Source organism: Zeugodacus cucurbitae, chromosome 6 (genome assembly GCF_028554725.1).
Source record: "Zeugodacus cucurbitae isolate PBARC_wt_2022May chromosome 6, idZeuCucr1.2, whole genome shotgun sequence".
NCBI lineage: Eukaryota > Metazoa > Arthropoda > Insecta > Diptera > Tephritidae > Zeugodacus > Zeugodacus cucurbitae.
Genome location: NC_071671.1, coordinates 48,267,534 through 48,289,418, shown reverse-complemented (window position 1 = coordinate 48,289,418; position 21,885 = coordinate 48,267,534). Strand labels below are relative to the sequence as shown.

The 21,885-nt window shown below is 29.5% G+C and overlaps 1 protein-coding gene across 6 annotated transcripts in view; it reads right to left on the bottom strand.

The window, feature by feature from the left end:
* LOC105218447 (glutaminase kidney isoform, mitochondrial) overlaps positions 1–21,885 on the bottom strand; it is a 47,786-nt gene that overhangs the window by 18,407 nt on the left and 7,494 nt on the right. For 3 of the 6 annotated variants that reach the window (XM_054233024.1, XM_054233022.1, XM_054233023.1), the window contains exon 2: positions 6,749–6,849. In XM_054233024.1, coding sequence (XP_054088999.1) covers positions 6,749–6,849 — 101 coding nt within the window. Of the gene's footprint in view, positions 1–315; positions 642–6,748; positions 6,850–15,631; positions 15,775–21,885 lie in introns of those variants that run through there. The other 3 variants (XM_054233025.1, XM_054233026.1, XM_011194029.3) reach the window with 3 other exon arrangements.

Genomic DNA, 21,885 nt, shown 5'->3' with positions numbered 1-21,885 from the left:
ACATAGCGAAGGCACACACTAAGCTTTATAGAAGTTATTTGCAATATCACAAATCAAATTCCAAATTTTGGAAAAAACTTTTTGAAAAATAAAACCATTCACATTGAGATTTTTTTTATAGTAGAAAAAAACAAAAAAATCTAAAAATCATTCTGCATAATTTTAAAAATAATTTTCCACTTCTAGATATGTAGTAAAGCGTCGACACAGGATGAGTCGAAATTTGTTACGTTTTTTTTTATGGCAGTTCTCAACATTTTTTTTAACTCACTTTACACAAAAACAAAAACTAAAAATTTTGTTTCGAAAATTTACCTCAAATACTTGGAGACGATTTTGACAAAAGTCGACTTTTGTTGTTGCATGCAAATACCTTGCACCAACTCAGTGAGCACAGCCTCATCATAATGATCCAATTCATTGTCGTTTTCAACACACTCCTGAGCAAACACTTTATCACTCAGCATTTCGGCGCTGATCAATTTCAAATTACTATCGAGATTGTTAAGATTCTCAAAAGATTCCGTGCGCGAACCAATGTTTTTATGATGCATATCTCGTCCCGTTACGGCGACCTCGTCAATTAAAGTTAAGCAATCCATTTTTTTTCGATAATTGAATATTATAAAAAGTAAAAGGTTCGTACACAGATTTTTTTATTTGATTTAAATTTTATTTTTTTTTATTATTTTTTTTATTTATTTCAGAGTTTTTTTGTAGAATTTTCAATACTTTTTCTTTTTATTTTCCGATCACCCGCCACTTTTCATGCGCTACTCCACTTAGACCGTGCGTACGTGCTATCTGCTGAAGACTTTATATTCAAAAGTTCGAACTTGAATTTTATAGGCGTTAAAGTTGGTTTGCTCGCTACAATTTTTTCTTCTCTTTTCTCATATGTATCTTTTATACAAATTTTTCGGATAAATATGTTAATTGATATTAATTTTTTATTTTCTTAATCCTTTAACAGCATTTAACAATGACGCATAACACAGGCTTGTGCACAAATCAATTTTTTTCGCACAACTGCTGTTTGTATTTGACATGTATTAGCTTTTATTCACTTTTTATAAGCGTTAGATATCAACAAAGTTGACCAAAGCTGATAGTCAAACGTGAGTAAAAGATGAGTTGTGTTATTTTTATGTATCGTGGTTTTTATATATATTTTTTTAACATTCATATAAATATATTTATTTATAAATGTATATACATACACATATACTTAGATATGTAAGGTCCAATAAAAAATTTAAAACTCATGTTGGTTACTCATACGCACTGGCGGTGCACATATTACTCTGCGGTTCTGCAAATAATGCTATCAAGTGCATGAGTTACCATTTTAGAACAACTTTTTTGTGAGATATATGAATGATTATATAAGTAAGGTGATTATTATTTATATACAGACACAAACATTCATACATATATATATATATGATAAATGCGTATGACTAAATCCTATAAATTTAATTTAATTTAATTTAATTTTATTTTATTTTATTTTATTTTAATTTATTTTATTTTATTTTATTTTATTTTATTTTAATTTAATTTATTTTATTTTATTTTATTTTATTTTATTTTATTTTATTTTATTTTATTTTATTTTATTTTATTTTATTTTATTTTATTTTATTTTATTTTATTTTATTTTATTTTATTTTATTTTATTTTATTTTATTTTATTTTATTTTATTTTATTTTATTTTATTTTATTTTATTTTATTTTATTTTATTTTATTTTATTTTATTTTATTTTATTTTATTTTATTTTATTTTATTTTATTTTATTTTATTTTATTTTATTTTATTTTATTTTATTTTATTTTATTTTTTTCTTCCAAAATTTAGAGCTCCTAGTAATAATATGTTTAAATATAGATTTCCGATGTAAGGTTCGGTTGCAAACGTAATTAACCCTTCCTTTTTTATAAAATTAAACATTTTTCTTGACTGTTTTATTTTGGTATTTCTTCTTAAAATCTTTCTTAGCTAACTTTGCTGATAATTTAAGGGCAATTAAATTAATGTTAATTAAAATAATTGAATCCTAAATTTAGTAAAAAATTGTCCTCCTCAATATTTATGACTCTGTTTCATTTAGTGAATTTAATCAATTAATTTATATAATTTGGTTTAATATGCATAGTAATGATTTTAAAATGTGAAATATTTCTCAAAAGAGTTAGTTGATATTTCTAATTGACTAATTAAGTAAATTTCGTAATTACTCATTTAGTAAATTAAGTAAGTTAAGTTGAGACATTTTACATAAAAGATTCGAATCTTTATTATTGAGAATGAAATTAATTGAAGAGAAAGCGTGTCAAATTTTCAATTACAAAATTGAGTAAAATTTTTTACTCAAATATTTTTATTATTTCAACTTTTGACTATACATATTTGTTATTGTTGCCACAAATCAAAAAAGTATTTTAATTAAGTCTATTATGTTTCAATTAGTGTAGTTGATAATAGTTAATTAAGAAATATCAAGTGAAATGCGTTTCTTTCGCTGCTAATTAATAAACAATATGTAAATATTTGTAGGCAAATCTTTGCTAAAAAATAAATCAATCTCAAAAATACAAATTGTTTGATAATAACTTAAAAATACCGTTCTATTGTTTTGAAATCCTTCGTTTTCGACAATTAAAACTGTCAATATTTTCCGTTAGTCATTTAGAAAATTTCTAGAACAATAATAGTACAGTTATAATAAGTAACTTTAAGCAAATATTATTACTTGCGTGTACTCACTAGTAATCCATTTAAACTCGTTAATTAGTAACGTTAATTGTTTCACAAAATGTTTATTTTGAAAACAATCACAGTTAGAAATACAATTGTTCAAAAATCAATAGGAAAACATGTTTTTACAGCACCCACAACACAACAAATCAATTATTATGTTGTTATGCCAAAACTTAGACAATTAAGATTTATGGGCATGTCATGCAAAACAGAAAATATATTTAATACACAGATTAAAGGAATTTGACAGCCCTCATTACGCCGTGTTATCAAATGAAATGCGGTTCAACCAAATTAGAATTATTTTTCAAGTTACAAAATATTCCGTGATACAGTATGTCTGGCACGTCCCCGCAATTAATTTATGGCAATGCTAAATTGTCAAAAATATTTATTCACACACTTAATTGTTCTAAAAATAGCGGTTGTTTTGTTTTCGAATTATTTTGTTATCAATTTGGACGTGTGACCACGCCACCGATTGCTACTAATTGCCGACCGCTGTCGCTAGGTGAGGCAATAGCTGGTTTGAATTTCGACTATTAGGATATCTAGTTGGATTCTGAGTGCTTGAATGAGCCCCAGCTAATTGGCAAAAAATAAAAACAAAATCCAATCCATTGTTTGATATTTTAAAGAATTATTGTAAGAAATATTATTTTACTTTTGAAATCAATATTATGATCGGCAGCTGATCAGAAATGCTTACTATCTCCTTATAGATATATAAAAAATATAATGTTCTGTAATATATAATTTTTGTTGTAAATTTTAAGAACAAATTTCTTGAAACTAATAAATTCTTCTTTAATCTTTTTTTACAGTGTTATCATATGGTAGGGTTGTCATATAATACTGAGATTAAAAAAAATTGGTTTTAAATATTTCGGAGGATAAAGTTAAATAAAGAAATTGTATATATCAGTAATTTTAAATATTTTAGCATAGGGTTGCCAACAATTAAAATAACAAACAGCTTAATTCATGTAGTAAAATCATTGTTACGTATTTCAGAATTTAGTTACCGCAGGGGAATTTTTTAATTTTTTTAATGTCAATAAATAAATATTATAATATTTTACAACTTGGAAATTTTAATTTTTCCAAAAAATTTAATACAAACGCTGCTATTTTTCCAAACTCTCATGTACCCATTTCTTTATATTTTAAAATATACATTTCCGTATGCCCGCCAATATTGTGCTGCTATAATTTGCATAGCAATAAAATCTATTATTAGACGCAGAGACAATTTCACACGAATTTGGTCCGAGCTAAGCGCCTGGTGACACCACAAAAATATTTGCTGTTGGTAAGGTTATATGCTACGCCGCTTAGAGCGCTGCTAAAAATATCAGTGTTTACCGCAAGTCGCCATGCGAAATTGTCAAGTCTATCTATTTTTAATTGCTTTCAATTTATTTATATATGTGTTAAGTATAAATATAAATCTTCGCTTAAAATTAGTTCATAATCAGATGAGTCGCCTATGATGAATTGTCTATAAATGTAGCTTGCACATAAAATATTTGTTTTAAACATTCGCGCTTTGTGTTTTAGTACTTGCATTATGTAGTAAAATGTAATAAATAAACATATATTTATTCAATTTGTTAAATAATACTTTCTGCGACTTTTAATAGTTTACTGATTGCGCATCAATCAAGACAAGGCGTGCGCTTTGGCTGATTTGTAGTACTTTCAATCAATCAATCAAGCTTGACGAAGCGTATTGTGTTCAATATTTATCTATTAAATATTTGCGCATTTAATGCAATATCGTCATGAAAATAATGAATTGCCAATAGTGTTGCAGAATTGCTGGCGAATCAATTCAATCTACATATTGATTGTATGACTTATGTTATTGCCATTGAAAGTGCCAAAATTGTCTTGTACATTGAGACAAATTAAATGTTTGTAGTTTTCTGGTTAAATTTATAATTTTATTTTTGAAGAATTGATTTTAAATTGATTTTACAAAAAAATGAAATTTCAAGGTTTGCCAAGGTCACACTTTACTTGTTCTTGCACATTCAACTTGGCAAAGGCGTTACTCAAAAATATTATTGTTGCTCTCTTCTTTAATGAGAACAAGTGTTTTGAAGATCATAGATAATATAAGCTCAAGCTAGGGTATGGTTCGCCGACAGATAGGGATTGAGTTCTATTGCAGTCTTATAATGGTGATACAGTAATTAATTTGAAGGATAGAAAACAAATTAAATTTTGTTAGAGGAAAAACTACCATGTTTTCAATCTCTTCAGAAACTTATCATAGTTTTACACTATTGTTTCTTTCTTGGAGGCTACAGCCCAGGATTTAATGTAATTTTTCACATATATTTGGTTCATTTTTATTATCTAAAAAAGTCAAATATTATCTTACTTAACTTTCGGAAAGGCCACATAATATTAATTTTGCTATATGATTGTCTTTACTGAGTTTTTAATTCTTAATTACCCAATTAATACTTAATTTTTCTTTAATTTTGAAGATTGAAGATAATTAAATAGTCAAACAAATCTTAATTGCACAATTAACTATTAATTGCATGTAAATTACCTCATAATTATCGTGAATGAAGTAATAATTGAGCGCAATTTATTGAAAGATAAATTTTTAATACCCATTAATTTACCAATTATTGAAATGAATATAAATTAAGTATTATTTTTTTTTAGTTATTTTATGTCAGTATATCAGGTCCTGGAACATGTGCAACACGAGTCGCACCACAAAGCTACTATGGGGTAGTGTTGACACTGGACAGACCAAAAAACTTCTTACTTTAAGCAAAATAGAACTAAGCTGTATCACAAGGGTCATCACGGGGTCTGCCGTTTAAGAAGAGATACCTTCCAAGACTCCCATTACTCTAATCTGAGAGAAATTGGGCAGCAGGGATGGAATAAACGCAGAAACTTCGTTAAATCGACCGAGTTGTTCAGGTGACGCTTACCAGGGTACCTTCGGGGAGCACAATGTGCCTAATAATGGCCTAAGTGCGGCCTGACCGCAGGCTCTCTTCGCCTCCCTTTTCAACCAACCAACCAACCAACCATGTCAGTATATCCATAAATGGAATGAACATTAAAAATTTAACCTTCATTTCAAAAATTAGGTTGACATAAACCTTCAAAAAAGAACCAATTCCAAATAAAAATTCCATCATTATATACTTATTAAATACCTCATACATTATGATGATACACTATTACCTAATGAACCTTAAAATAGTATTTCAAGATAATTGTATAATTTTCATTTTTTTTTCATAATGACAATTGGTCTGCATTGAACAGAACTCACCCACGAAAGATATCTCCAAGGAATACCCTAAGATTTTTCAATAGAATTTTCTCTCGATGCTTTTTCGTTTTCTGGAAGAAACTGGGTATTATTTTCTCACCGAATTTCGGTATTTAAAAAATATAAGTTTCACCTAAAGGTATGTAATTCATTTGTGCACTGACATTGGTTTATATATAGATTTGCTTATAATTGTATATCAAATAAAAATTATCCATCGATTTCATACAATTTATTGAACTGCAGCTGGCAGCTGAGCAATAAAGCATTTATAGGCAATTCGTATACAGCGCCATCAGCACCAAAACTCAGTATATTAATAATAACTCACACACCAAACGACAAACAATTTGAAAGCAAGCAAAATAATTAAAAAAAGTAAACAATTAAACAATAACAATAAAAAATCTTAACAAATAGTAGCTTATTTTTTTCATTATAAGCAACGAAGCTGCAAAATTAGTTGCATTATTCGGCTTTAAACCAGTTTTTCTTATATTAACTAAAGCTTTGTTTATTTATAATTTAGTATTAAACAAAACTCATATTTGTTATTTTTTGTTTTTTTTGTAAACCCAACACCAGACTTAAAGGCAATAAAAGGTGTTTAATTCATTTAGTGTTTATATATATATATACATATATATGTATATATGTATGTAGTATATTTACCGTATGCCGTCATCTCGGCCAGGAGTATGGCTGGTATCGTAAAAGGACAATTTCCGATTGGCAAACACTAGATTTAACAATGGTGCGGCGCGTAAGCGTTTCTGCAAATGAAAATGAGAGGAAATTACAATAATGAATAAAGGGAATTTGATAGCTAGAAATATATATGTAGAAATATATAAATAAACAGTAAAAATAACGTGTAATAAAAACCTTCGAAGTCAGCGTTTGGCTGGATTAGATTCTTACTCTATACTTACATATATGCGAGTATATGTACTATAGAAGAAAATTGCTTACGCTTTCCTTGCTATTTTATTTCCTTTTATTTGAATTTCTCGCGCTTTGCAATTTGTAAAATGAGCAAAAGTGTTCCGTGTCGCGCCCTGTCTAAGCCGATTACCGATTACTGTAATTTGCGCACATTGCCGACAGAGGTTAAATGTCAAATAGGTCAACGTCGTTACAGTCTAGCAGCTTTGTAAAGCGTGTAAACAATTTTATGTCATGCGAGAAAAAATATTTTAACGTGCTTAAACACTTTGGTGGTGAAAAGAACAGGTAGAGGGTGTTAAAGAGTGAATGAAATATAATTTATATATAAATTTAATAACACTTTATTTATATATAATTTATAATAAATAAATGTATATATATTTGAGGTCATCTTCGCTAGGTCATTTGCAAGACATTACAGCAATATCAGCAACAATTTACTTAAACAAATTCTATTCGTTTGTATGAAATTCGCCTCAATCTCATTTTAAACTACCAACTTACTGAATTTTGCCACTGAGTACGAAAAGTGCCTTTATTACATATGTAGGTTTGTATATCTAACCTTCTCATCAACCTTATATCGTTCGCAACTGAACTGTCAATTACTTTGCTGTCCAACAATTAGGTTAATTTGTCTATCATTCTTTTATCACTCGCAATAACACCAATAATGAATCGATAAAGTCATCACAACAGACGGACACTATTGTATGCCGTTATAAGCGAATAATAAAATGTTATAGAATATGACAGACGACAGCAGGAAATATGTTATACATATAGCGAGACAATCTGCAGACATATGCATATGTAGTATATACACATGTAATCGCCATCATCAACAAGCATATAAATTGCAACATTGTTCGATATTGTGTTATTAATATAAAGTAAGGTGAAAAAATCTCATTTAAAATTGGCATAACTGTTTTATGAGCACATAATACATGTGTTTGTATTGAACAATGATTCAATATTTTGACCTTCATTTCGACATTTCTAAATTCAAGGCAAAGGACAATTAATTCGTGTGCAGATTCTATTTTAGCAATAAAAAGAAATCAGAATTATTGAAAATATAGCATTGATCAATTTAGAAACTTTAAATAAAATTTCTTTCTTTGAAGAGTCAAATTCATAAAGTGTACCCCAGGGTGACTATCACCGGACGCTTTTACTAGAGGTCACAGTATCCATCTTGAGTACACTTTCAAAATGAAATTTTTTTATCCTATAACCTAATGAGAATATTTTAAAATATTTACGACATTTTGGCTAAATGACAAATGAAATACAAAAATAATATTTTTAATATTCCAAATCAAGCGGCCAGATTATTAAGTAGAATTTTTATTTCATCGGTGGGTAACATTGTAAAAACTTTTTATGAATAAATGAGTTAGCTGTGCCATGAATGACCTTCATAAATATTATTAAAATTAAAAAAAATATGAAATCAGGTGTATTTGAGTTATCTTTGATAACACAGATTATTAAAACCCTTGGCTGAATTAACACAATATTGTGAAATTTTTCTAAATCTCTAACAAATCTGCTTTCCGGGTTATTCTACAGAACACTTCAGTCAGTTACTAAGTACTCAAGCGAATAATTGCTTTTCTAATCTATTAGGGATATGTGCAATTCTGATTGGTACTCGCAGTCAAATCTATCACTAAGTGTCTTTCATGTGCTAATTTTAGGTACTGCCAAATTTCACCAACTGCTCTATATCACTTTTTTCTTTTTCATTAAGCAAAAAATAGCACAAGGTAGCAAAATTGTGCTGCTTAACATATTTATCTGCAGTTGACATCAGTAAACAGCTACTAACTAAGTGTTCTGTGAGTAGCACGTCGCGATAAATGAATTGAATAATGAATGGGTTTTAGCTAATATTGAATAAGGGTTTAAAATGCATATACATATCTTTACACATACTGGTATGGAAAATATTATTAAAGAAATTTAATGGTTTTTCAGCAGACTTTTGAACCTATTTTAAGAAAATTAGTCCATATATGTTTGTATCTATATATAGTTTATTGTATTTATCTGAAATCACAAGTTGTAACCGCTTACGTATGCCGTTTTAAGATCAAAACATAAAAACAGAAGCAAAATAACAACAAATAACCAAATAACTTGACTGAAGTAGATGCGAAAATACGTCTAAATGTCAATGCCAAAAGCTACACAGACGCATTGTTTTGATTTTTTTAATTTGTCAAAATATTCAAAAACAGCTAGCGAAATATAAATGTCACAGCTGAATGAATAAATTATTAACGAAATGCGCAAAGTGCAAAGTGTAAAGTACACAAATTTGTATTTATACATATGTGGGGTGCTTCGTTAGGTTTAATTGAATGCTGACTCAATTATATTATTCCATTAGTAGATGGTAAAAAATTAAACATGTAAGGAAAGGCTAAGTTCGGGTGCAACCGAACATTTTATACTCGCACAATTTATGCTATAATTTTATTAAGATAACACACAATTTGACCCATATATTCGGTATAAAGTCCAATAGAAAAACGAAAGTCATCTTATATGGTATATAGGCTGAGGTAATTCCTGAGCCGATTAAACTCATTTTCATCACCAACATACATTTTATCCAAAATTATATGCTTAATTTGGCTAAGAAATTTCACATATTACCTGATTTATAAGCTATTAAGCCCATTGTTTTTTTTGAAAATCCTATAATTAGGTATTTAAGAGCCAGGGGAAGTTATGACCCGATTTTAACCATTTCTGGTACAGTAACACACTATTAGAAGAAAACGATTTTCTCTGAATTAAATTAAGATATCTGAGAGATTTACCGATATTTTCGGTGAAAAAATATCAAATGGCATTGAGTTCTTCATATTCGATATCCGGGGTATTGAAAAGTTATAGTCCGATTTCGAAAAAATTTTACAAGTGATGCCGCGGATCATATACAGTATTTGTGTAAACTTTTATTTCGCTATCGTCATTGGTTCTTATAAAGTGAAGGAATCAGATGAAATTCAAAATTGAGTTATATAGAAAGTTGGCGTAGTTGTGAACCGATTTCATAAATTTTCCACACGTATCATCAGTGTGTCAAAAAATATTATATACCGAATTTCATTGAAATCTGTAGAGTAGTTCCTGATATATGGTTTTTGACCCATAAGTGGGCGATGCCACGCCCATTCTTCATTTTGTAAAAAATCTGAGTGAAGCTTTCATCTGCCATTTCTTTTGTAAAATTTAGAGTTTCTCACGTGTTTTGTTAGTGAGTTAACGCACTTTTAGTAATTTTGAACCTAATTAAAAAATTACATACAAATTTCAAACAGGTGGCAACACTTTAACATTTTGGTTTTAAGACGGTAGCATTTTATGCCAAACGAGCCAAGAAAAATATTTAAATCGCTACAAGTTTCAGTATAGTGCATGTGGTTGACTTTAGAAGCGTGACGAATTTTTGTGACGCTACACAATAACGTTGCAGTCGATCGCTTTTAAAGAAATTCGATTCAAAATTTAATATAAATAAGAATTATCTATACTGCTGCTATCCATCTTTATTAAAAGTACCTTTTATTCATCTAATAACATACATATATACATGCATATGTACATATGTTTTTCTGTTTGTAAGTGTATGTGTATTAGTTGTTGTTTTCAAAATTTCGCCAAATCAACAATCAATCCCAATAATCACGAGACTATATTATATACATACACATGTACATAAATGTACAGTATGTTTGCTTACGTCGGTACATAATTACAAGTGCTAAGCAAAGGTGTCAAAATTTCGCCACGCCTTCGCTGAAAGTTGTCTAAACAAATAACATCTGTTTTTGCCAAAAAAAATTGTGCAGTTCGAAAAAAGCAATATACAATTTACAAAAATATTTGCATAAATACACAAACAGACACATATACACTCATATAGAGTACAAGCAAAGGCACAAGTGTGTGTAATAATTGTTTTTCTGGAAGTTGTTGTGCGTTGTTCAAATAACTGAAACACAAATATTTTTCAAAAATGCATATCTACATACATATGTATATACTTAATATAGGCGTTTGTATATGTATGTATGATATGTATGTACATACATATACATGCTCTAAGCACATAAATTCAAATCCAGAGCACTCACATGCCTCCAAATAAATAAATAAATGCATTAGTGTTAGTGTAGAAGGGGTGTGTTTCCCACTTGAAATTGTTGTTTTCTTAAAGTCACAGCTTTTTTTGCTGCTATTTATACAAAAACAAGTCATTTGTTGTTATTGCAGCTTATAATTTTTGGCACACAAACGCTCAGCAGTCACTTGCTCCATTTCACTAATATTACTCTGTCGGCTAGTTGTTGTTGTACGCTAGTTCTGAAATGGTTTTTTGTTTCTTTTTCTTTAATTTTTCTGATTTTTGGCATTCGTTTTGATCACGTTTCTGCAGTTGAAGACATATAAATAAATCAGAAGTGTGTGAGTGTCTGTGTGTGTGTGCTTCTTGTAGTTTGCGTTTTGCAGACCACTTGGCATGTTGCTAAGTCAAGCATTGTACATTAAATTAAATAAATAGAGAGAAATATGATAAACATGTTGTTGTAGCTTGCTTTTGGGCATTTTTAAACAAATTTTGTTGTTAGGCGATCAACAAAATGTTACCTCGTGCTTTTGACATACTAAGCATATGAGTATGAATATAAATACATACAGACAGATGTATTTTTGCTACTAAAATACAATTTTATGCGCAATTTAATACATACATATATACATACATACAGACAAATATATACATTTGTATGTATGTCATGAGTTTAAATTTTGTGTTTTTCATAAATACACCGTTAGGTACGAGTGCACCGGAAATGGCGCAAAATATAAAATAGCAACAAGATTAAAGAAGAAATTGAGCAGAATTAAGTATGTGAACTGACATACATATATAGATATATACATATTTAAATTTACATTTATATTTATAATTATTAACAATTCTTAGACCGTTTTTGATTTGTGCAGAGCGCATTTTAGCACAATTAGTTTTAATTTGACGATAGCAAGTATTTAGCCACACATCGTTAACTAACTGCGCGGTGACAAGTGAAATTTTATTTAAATGCCAATTAAATATAGCGAATCCGTTTTTTCTATTAATTACTAATTCTATAAGAAATATCTAATAATTAATTCGGTTGTTTCTTTTTAAATACTAATCGCTGCTGTAAATATACAAATTTCAATATTTACAACACGTTTGTATGGGCAAACACGTGGCAACCACAAGACATTGACGTATTTGTGAAATTAAATAATATATTTAGCTATTTATATTTATTTTGAAAATTAAGTAATGAGCGATACTTTTATATTTTTATATATGGGCATTTCCACCAGAAGGTCTACCACAGGCAAAATATTAAACATTATTAGAATTACAAAGTTTTTGCATATTTTCATAGGAAAATATCTAAATTTATTGATATTAAACAGCAAAATAAAATGCATAAGAAATCATGCGAATGCAAATAACTGTAAGTTTTTGCTCTCTTATTATCCTATATTTTAATGTCCCGTGCGACATCAAAAAACAACACTTATTCCCACTGCATCGCAAATAAAAGCAGCAAGCTCGCCAAAATGGGTATAAATAGTAAACTTGTATACAATTAAAATAAAAAAAAAACCTTGTTCAAAAATCAGAAGATTTGTGGTTTTGGTAACTACTTAAAATAGGTCACGTGCGATATCGTAGGTGTGGAATTTAAAAAATGAATTTTTTTTTTTTGTTTTATAAAATTGACTTAAGTATGTAAATAGATACATTTACATTAATTATTTACATATGAGCAAAAACCGCACTTTAAATTCCACTGAAATAGGTATTCAATTAGATTTTGGCGAAAATTATAGGCTTCCAAATCAAAATAAGAGTGCTCATTTTAACAAGGTTGTAAGGGAAAATCGTTTACTTTTAAAAGTGACAAGTTAAGCATGAAATATTATTTTCTTGATAAATCTCTTAACTAAAATTAAGAAATCCTTTAATTGCTTTTCTAAAATATTTATTTTTTTTAAGGTAACTGCTCTCAGTTTAAAAACAAATTTATATTATCAAGCCTGGTTGATTTTATAAAATAATTAAAATACTCTTCATTAGAATAGAATTTTCTTGCAAGGAGCCGTCGATGGAGTGGGAGCAGTTATCAAAAGGAAAGTCTGGCAGATAACGAAATCCAAAAAAAATTATACCCGAAGACAGCATTTTCTGAAAAAAAAAAAATGTATTTCACATTCATAATACCATTTTCATTTACTACTTTTTTAAGCCATTTTATTGGACTTGTTGTTAAATAATTCCGTCTTATAAAACAAAATCAACATAAATATTATGATGGAAAAAAATGTCCCGTGCGACATGTCCCGTGCGATTGTGATTAATAATTAATTAAAAAAAAACTATAAATTATTTTTGGATGAAATTCATACCATCTTTAAAGGCCATCAATGCGCAACATTTTACAATCAAAAACATTTGAATATTGCCTCACAATTCGCTGAAATCGCCGTTTGAATCGTTGTTCCCAAAAACGACTTCCAATTTTTGTCCCGTGCGAATGCCTTGGTTTTTTGCAATTATCTTGAAAATGAAAACTGTTCCAAAATCAACCTTAACACTAAATGTAGAGCTAATGAAGGGCTATTAAAAAATCCTACTGTCAAAATTAAAAAACATTTTTGTTCATACTTTTTTTTAGTTGAAGGGTGTCCCGTTCGACATGGCGGAAATGCCAATATACAAATAGTTTGTATATGCAAATAAGTGAAAACGACAACTTTTGCAGATCCTCTCTTTATTTAAATGGTGATTACAAATTAGTTTTTGAGGTCTGAGACCTATTTGAGTGAAATTTTGGTTGTTTGACGAACATCTCAAAAAAAATGGACAGACTTTAAGCTGAAAACTCGAATATTTATTTTTTAATAATTTTTTAAAGTCATTTTTAGTAATTGAAATCACAAATGCAAATTATGAGTCACCTGCTTCTAATTCGCACCACACAGCAGGCAAATCATTTGTCTTGTATGAGACATATTTTTCGAATGACAGATTTTTCTTTTGCATCACTCTGAAGATGTTGAACAATTGTCTTTTTAAATATGTATGAATCTATATGTATGTATGTATTTGTGCTTTTGGTTTTGCACAAAATCACTTTGCTCTCTAAACAATTTGCACAAGTGCCAAAATAGATCGCTCAAACAGCGAGCGTATTATTTATTGTTGTAAAATGCAACGATGTTGCTATGTGTTTGCTAAATTTAAATTATTTGCCAATTAAATGAGTTAATGGAAGCTCGATGTTTGTCAAAATTCAAATAAATATGATTTATGTATGTATGTGAGGTATTTAAGAGAGAATATACATAGACAATTTGAAACTCTTGTGGCGCTGCAGGTAGTAAACACAATTCAAGGATAAAAACTTAAAATAAATATTTAAATACTTTTTCGATTCACCTCTCACTAAAATCTATCATGGTTATACCAGTTGCTGTTTGGTAATTTATACCAGTCTTTTGTACGTTTCTTCTCTAAGAAATCTGGTGAATCAGAAATGTTTTATGTTTTAATATAATAATTTATATTTGATACCAGTTGTTGTTCGATTTAAATGTTTTATATCAGTTTTTTGTTCAATTCTGCTCTCAAAAATCTGGTAATGGAAAATATTTTGAATTTTATTATACCAGTTTATATATTTTAATACCAGTTGCTGTTCGTTTCTCATTTATACCAGTTCTTTGGTCGATGCTTCAATAAAAATCAGCTTAATCGAGAATTTTTATACTAATTTATACTAGTTCATATATTTTATACCAGTTGTTGTTTGTATCACATTATTTATACCAGTTCTTTGTACGGTTGTTCTCTCAAAAATCTGCTGAATCGAGTGTGTTTTATATTTGATTATATGTGTTTATATATTTTTTACCAATTTTCATTTATTTTTTTTTAAAGAGTTATTGAATCGAAGATGGCTAAAATTTATTTCTTATTTGAATTTGAGATATTTATTTTAGCACAATTAGCAAATTCCTCAAAAAAAACTTATTTGATTTATAGCTGTTGTTGGTTTGAGACCTCATTCACAAAAGCTATCCTTTATACCAATCTATATTTTTATACCAGTTGCCAAACATTCACCACTCTTCAATCTTTTTCGAATCGGAGACATGTATAATTTATTTTTATTTTCCTAAACAAACCCATCACTAATAGAAAATGCAGCTAAATAGTGAAACATGCGTAGGTAAAATTAATTTTATATCAATTTAAATACATCAAAAAATCGGTTTTATTGTTTTTTAATAAAATATTGAAGAAATTTATTTCACCACAAATGTTTTAACTGTTTTTTTTTCTAAAAATAATATAATCACACAAATATTTGTACTTTTTTATTATATAAATTAAAAATCATCAAAAAAATTGTTGTTAAAACTCACATTCATTAATAATGTTTCTAAAATTAAATTATTTGCTCAAAATTGTTTAGTTATTATTATTTTTTTCCAATGTTACTCGTTACATACCAACATAACCACTTTTGCAAAACCCAATTATTTTTCAACACTTTTTCAACACAAATATCAATAACAATTTAAAAATTACAATAAAAAAATTAATTGTTTTAATAATACTGAAATGTTTAATTTTAAATTCACGAGCTTTTTGTAAAGAAATGCGAACTTTTGCAAACCCAAACACATACTGAGTATACGAAAATATTTTAGACATTTTTAAGCGTGCTGAAATGTAAATTTTCATAACTCGACTGCATGTCTGTCTGTATGTATTTACAAACTTGTTATATATGTAAAGTCGTCTACAGGTCAACGTAATAGTCGAATATTTACGGCGTATTTGACGTGCAAAACATAACAAAATTTTTTGGCGTTAATTTGTTGAACGAGAGACAGGAAACAAATAGTTTTAGATAATAATCGTCTGGGCATTTTCGATTTTTTGTTTTTGTTTTCAAGGATTATTATGAAAGTTTATTTTTATGTATTTAATTGTCTGTTAATATTTGCATTTATTATTATTTATTTATATGAGTCATAGTTGGCAGATTGATTATTAGATCACATTGGAACTATAATTTCACAAAAATTAAAAAAAAATTAGAATTATTATTATAATTTTAGTTTTAATCACCACAATAATTATTAAATTCTGTGCCTTAATTGTCTCCACCAGCAGCAAATTACGCAATTAATTGTATACAACACGTTTATTTACGACAAAACGTAAACTAAAATGAAACTAAACATACAAAACTAATATCGCAAATCATCAGTGAAAGTGCTCATAAACACTCACATACTCATGTACACATGTTTACAAACACTTCTGAAATCACAAATTGTGCACCAATCAACAAAATCAAATTACACACGACAATCAACAAGTTTGATTCAGCGTAAAAAAAAAACAAAAAAAATCCAGATAGATAATGGCTTAAATATATACATACATACATACAGCTGAAATTCGATAACTGTAACTGAAAGTAAAAAAAAAACGAACGTCAAACAATTGGCTTTGTGCCTCAAATATCATAAATATTAAAGTAGATTAGGTTTACGTTCGCCGTACTGACCTTCAAGTAATTGAGATAAACATTTTCCGGCGAGGAAATACAAAGCAGTATATATGTAAGTAATAATAAATATGTATAGCAATTTAAGCGAAAGTAACTTATATCCAATCGACTACATTCATACATATCTAACTTCGTTCTCACTTAAATTTTCCGTAAAATGTTTATATGAGAACCTTGTTTCAGTCACCAAAAGTGAAGTAATCACTTATAATCAAGGATCCTTGATCAATAGTCGTAAGAGATTTCTTATCAAAGTAGACTATAGTGACTAATATTGACGGGTATTATAGATCCTAGAAGAGAAGATAATCTGGGTTAGGTTATTGGGCTGATTCTTGCGATAGAGTCAATCCCACTTAGACAGCTATAGGTTTCGGTCCTTTGTGATGCTCCTCCTAGAAATGGATGACATTGACCCTCATGAATTGACAAAGTCCTTTGAACTTTTCACAAATGACTGTTGAGCTGACTGATATATATTTGAGCCAGTTCTTTGGTGCGGCAAAGTTCGAACCGAGTGGTTTGAGCATCAGTCTAGCAAAAGCTGAACAATGAAGGTGAAAGTGCCTAGACATTTAAATCTCACCTACTTCAATGCAACATTGCCAATTTGCATCCGACATAATGTTCATCCACATGGAATTAGTCTATTGGAGTCACCTAAGTCTAGAGAAGTCATCATCTATGACACACTCTAACTGGTGGGAGGCCGGTACTATATATAAATTTAGTTCTGGTACTCACTAAATTTGTTACTATTTTACACAATAATATTGTAGTGAAACCGTTCCAAGATTACTTACTCTGAAAATTAATGGACGAATGGTAGAAATACCATATAGACCAGAAGGTTATTTAATATTTTCTTATTTGGAAATAAGCCTCCATTATCTAAGTAGACTTTATTGAATGAAGAAACTATCCATTTGGTTAGGGAGGACATTTATCAGATTATATGAGACTACTTTGTCTCTGTTTTCTGTCTTAGTTATATGTATGTGATCCAAAAATAGATCAGAGACTAGGAATACATTCGCTAGGAATACTCGCTCATTTTATCCTTTTACTTTAATAGAGGAACGTTGTTTGAGTGATATACAGTCCCTTACAAAAGTGTTTTCTATTAAACCCTCAAAATAGACCTAAAAATTAGTTTTGCTCATTATCCAATTCTTTGGTACCTTTTTAAGAGACCTTATTTGGCTCTTGATACCGATAAATAACATCTGAGAGGCATTAAAAGAGTATCCGCAGTGACTATAAAGACTCCACATACAGATAGTTGCGACCCTTTCAAGGTGTAAAATATATGGGAGTCTCGGCGTAAAAAATTATGTATGTCGTAAAAAATATATATTCACTGAATGGTCCGAATTAGACTTCCCACTCATTGTTATCTTTGCTATTTTACTCGGTGCTTCACTATGTCTGCAGTCTAAACTTTTAAATGGACTTCTCATAAAGTAAATATGCAGCCTCACAAAATAAGAAAGTAACCATATATCTGTTCAAGGTTTTGAGAGCTAATTCTACTGACTAATTAATAATGAATCAGAGAAATTTCATTTTTTGTTCACCAAACAAGATTTTTACCAATATCAACCTTACATACTTATAAACAGCAATGTGACCAATAAATTATACGCTCGTTTGTTGGATAACTCCAACAAATTCACGATAAGATTAGACACGTTCGGCTAACACGTAGTGGAACGTGCAGAGTCACTTGACTAATCATTTGATGAGTTTTACGATGATTTTCGTAATAACACTATACGGTAAATAACTGTATATAATATGCGAAAAATTTATATTCTGCAACAAATGAATGCGTCACTGATGTATATACAAACATACAAATATGTGCATCAATAGATTCTAATGCGCCTTCGCATGGATTCAGTAGGCATTCGCTTTAGCCATTGTTTTGGAAATGCTAATTCTTGCCAGCTTTTTTATAACAGCTGACTAAATAAACACATTTTTGGCAAGGCAGCATTTTAGGGAATCCACAACATCCAAGCATTGTAAGTGTAAGTATTTAAGAAATGTAAATATGTATGTAAGTAGAGAATGAACTTGTTCAAATATAAATGTGTTAGCGCGACTATTTTTAGAGACGACTGTTCGAATTCAATACATTTGACAACGGCAGTCACAGTCGCATTCTATTTTCTCTATTTTTGCTAAATACTCGGTTTTTTACATACACAAATATGTATATATGACTCCTATATATTTTTTTGTTTTTCTTCTTCATTTCTTTCACATTCTTCTTACTCGTATTGTTGTGAATTTTTGCCAGCAGTCATAGAATAAATAAATACTAAACTGTTTACACAGTGAAGTTGTGTGAAATTGACACAGTCACGCACATACCCATACATACATATACGGATATATGTATTTGTGTTAGTGTTGAAACAACAAGTCAACCTCTTCCAGATCTTTCGCCAGCTGAGAGTCTATTAATCTTGTTTATTTTAACACTCTTTCAGTGGTTTTAATTTACTTTTTCGCTTCGCCAAGAGGTCACATGGAAGTGTATATGTGTGTGTATGTATAAAGAATAGACAGTATGTAAGAAAAAACATTAAAATAGTAAAAAAATAAATAAAAATAAAAAAATAAGTAAAAATAACAGAGAAGATGATTAACAACGTTTATGTGTTGGAAACGGCCAATAAAAGAGAAATAGCAAAGTCCAAATAATAAAACCAAATGTCTATATAATATTTGCATCTATATATGGGCATTTCCGCCATGTCGAACGGGACAATCGTACACCTTTGAACTAAAAAAAAGTATGAACAAAAATGTTTTTTAATTTTGACAGTAGGATTTTTTAATAGCCCTTCATTAGCTCTACATTTAGTGTTAAGGTTGATTTTGGAACAGTTTTCATTTTGAAGATAATTGTAAACAAGTAAGGAAGGGCTAAGTTCGGGCGTAACCGAACATTTTATACTCTCGCAATTTATTTATTTAATATTATATAATACACAATTTGACCCACATATTTGTCATATATATTGTATAAAGTCCATTGAAAGTTGGAAACCATAATATTAGGTTAGAAGCACCGAGGTAATCGTGTTCGATATATGGGGCCTTAAAAACCTATGGTCCGATTTCGGCGATTTTTAGAATGGGACTGCCACACTATTAACATAGTATTTGTGCAAAGTTCTGCATCGATATCTTCACTAGTACTTACTTCATATATTGTAAAGTACACGATTCAGATTGTCTTCAAAGTTCTGGTATATAGAAAGTAGGCGTGGTTGTGAAGCGATTTGGCCCATTTTCACAACATATCATTGGGATGTTAGGAAACTATTACAAACCAAGTTTCATTGAAATCGGTCGAGTAGTTCCTGAGATATGGTTTTTGACCCATAAGTGGGCGACGCCACGCCCATTTTCCATTTTGTAAAAAAATCTGAGCGCAGCTTTCATCTGCCATTTCTTATGTGAAATTTAGTGTTTTTGACGTTTTTCGTTAAAAAGTTAACCCACTTTTAGTAATTTTCAACCTAACTTTTGTATGGGAGGTGGGCGTGGTTATGATCCGATTTCTTTCATTTTTGGACTGCTTTAGGAAGTGGCTAAAACAAATGACTGCAGGAAGTTTGGTATATATAGCTCTATTGGTTTGCGAGATATGTACAAAAAACTTAGTAGGGGGCGGGGCCACGACCAAATTTTATTTCCATCGCGTTATTTATGGCTTAGTTATGGTACTTTATGTGTTTTCGGTTTTCGCCATTTTGTGGGCGTGGCAGTGGTCCGATTTTGCTCATTTTCGAAAGCAACCTTCCTATGGTGCCAAGAAATAAGTGTGCCAAGTTTCATCAAGATATCTTAATTTTTACTCAAGTTACAGCTTGCACAGACGGACGGACGGACGGACGGACAGACAGACATTCGGATTTGAACTCCACTCTTCACCCTGATCACTTTGGTATATATAACCCTATATCTAACTCGTTTAGTTTTGGGTGTTACAAACAACCGTTATGTAAACAAAACTATAATACTCTCTTTAGCAACATTTGTTGCGAGAGGGTAAAAACCAAGGCATTCGCACGGGACAAAAAATGGAAGTCGTTTTTGGGAACAACGATTCAAACGGCGATTTCAGCGAATTGTGAGGCAATATTCAAATGTTTTCGATTGTAAAATGTTGCGCATTGATGGCCTTTAAAGATGGTATGAATTTCATCCAAAAATAATTTATAGTTTTTTTTTTAATTAATTATTAACCACAATCGCACGGGACATGTCGCACGGGACATTTTTTTCCATCATAATATTTATGTTCAATTTGTTGATATTATACGGAATTATTTAACAACGTAGTAAATGTATTTATTTATTAATTTTAACTAATATCCGACGAGAAACACAACAAAAATTCTATAGTATGAAATGAAAATGGTATTATTAATGTGAAATACATTTTTTTTTTCCGAAAATGCTGTCTTCGGGTATAAACAGTTTTGGATTTCGTTATCTGCCAGACTTTCCTTTTGATAACTGCTCCCACTCCATCGACGGCTCCTTGCAAGAAAATTCTATTCTAATGAAGAGTATTTTAATTATTTTATAAAATCAACCAGGCTTGATAATATAAATTTGTTTTTAAACTGAGAGCAGTTACCTTAAAAAAAAATAAATATTTTAGAAAAGCAACTAAAGGATTTCTTAATTTGAGTTAAGAGATTCATCAAGAAAATAATACTTCATGCGTTAACTTGTCACTTTTAGAAGTAAACGATTTTCCCTTACAACCTTGTTAAAATGAGCACTCTTATTTTGATTTGGAAGCCTATAATTTTCGCCAAAATCTAATTGAATACCTATTTCAGTGGAATTTAAAGTGCGGTTTTTGTTCATATGTAAATAATTAATGTAAATGTATCTATTTACATACTTAAGTCAAATTTATAAAACAAAAAAAAAAAATCATTTTTTAAATTCCACACCTACGATATCGCACGTGACCTATTTTAAGTAGTTACCAAAACCACAAATCTTCTGATTTTTGAACAAGGTTTTTTTTTATTTTAATTGTATACAAGTTTACTGTTTATACCCAAAATTTGGCGAGCTTGCTGCTTTTATTTGCGATGCAGTGGTAGCAAGTGTTGTTTTTTGATGTCGCACGGGACATTAAAA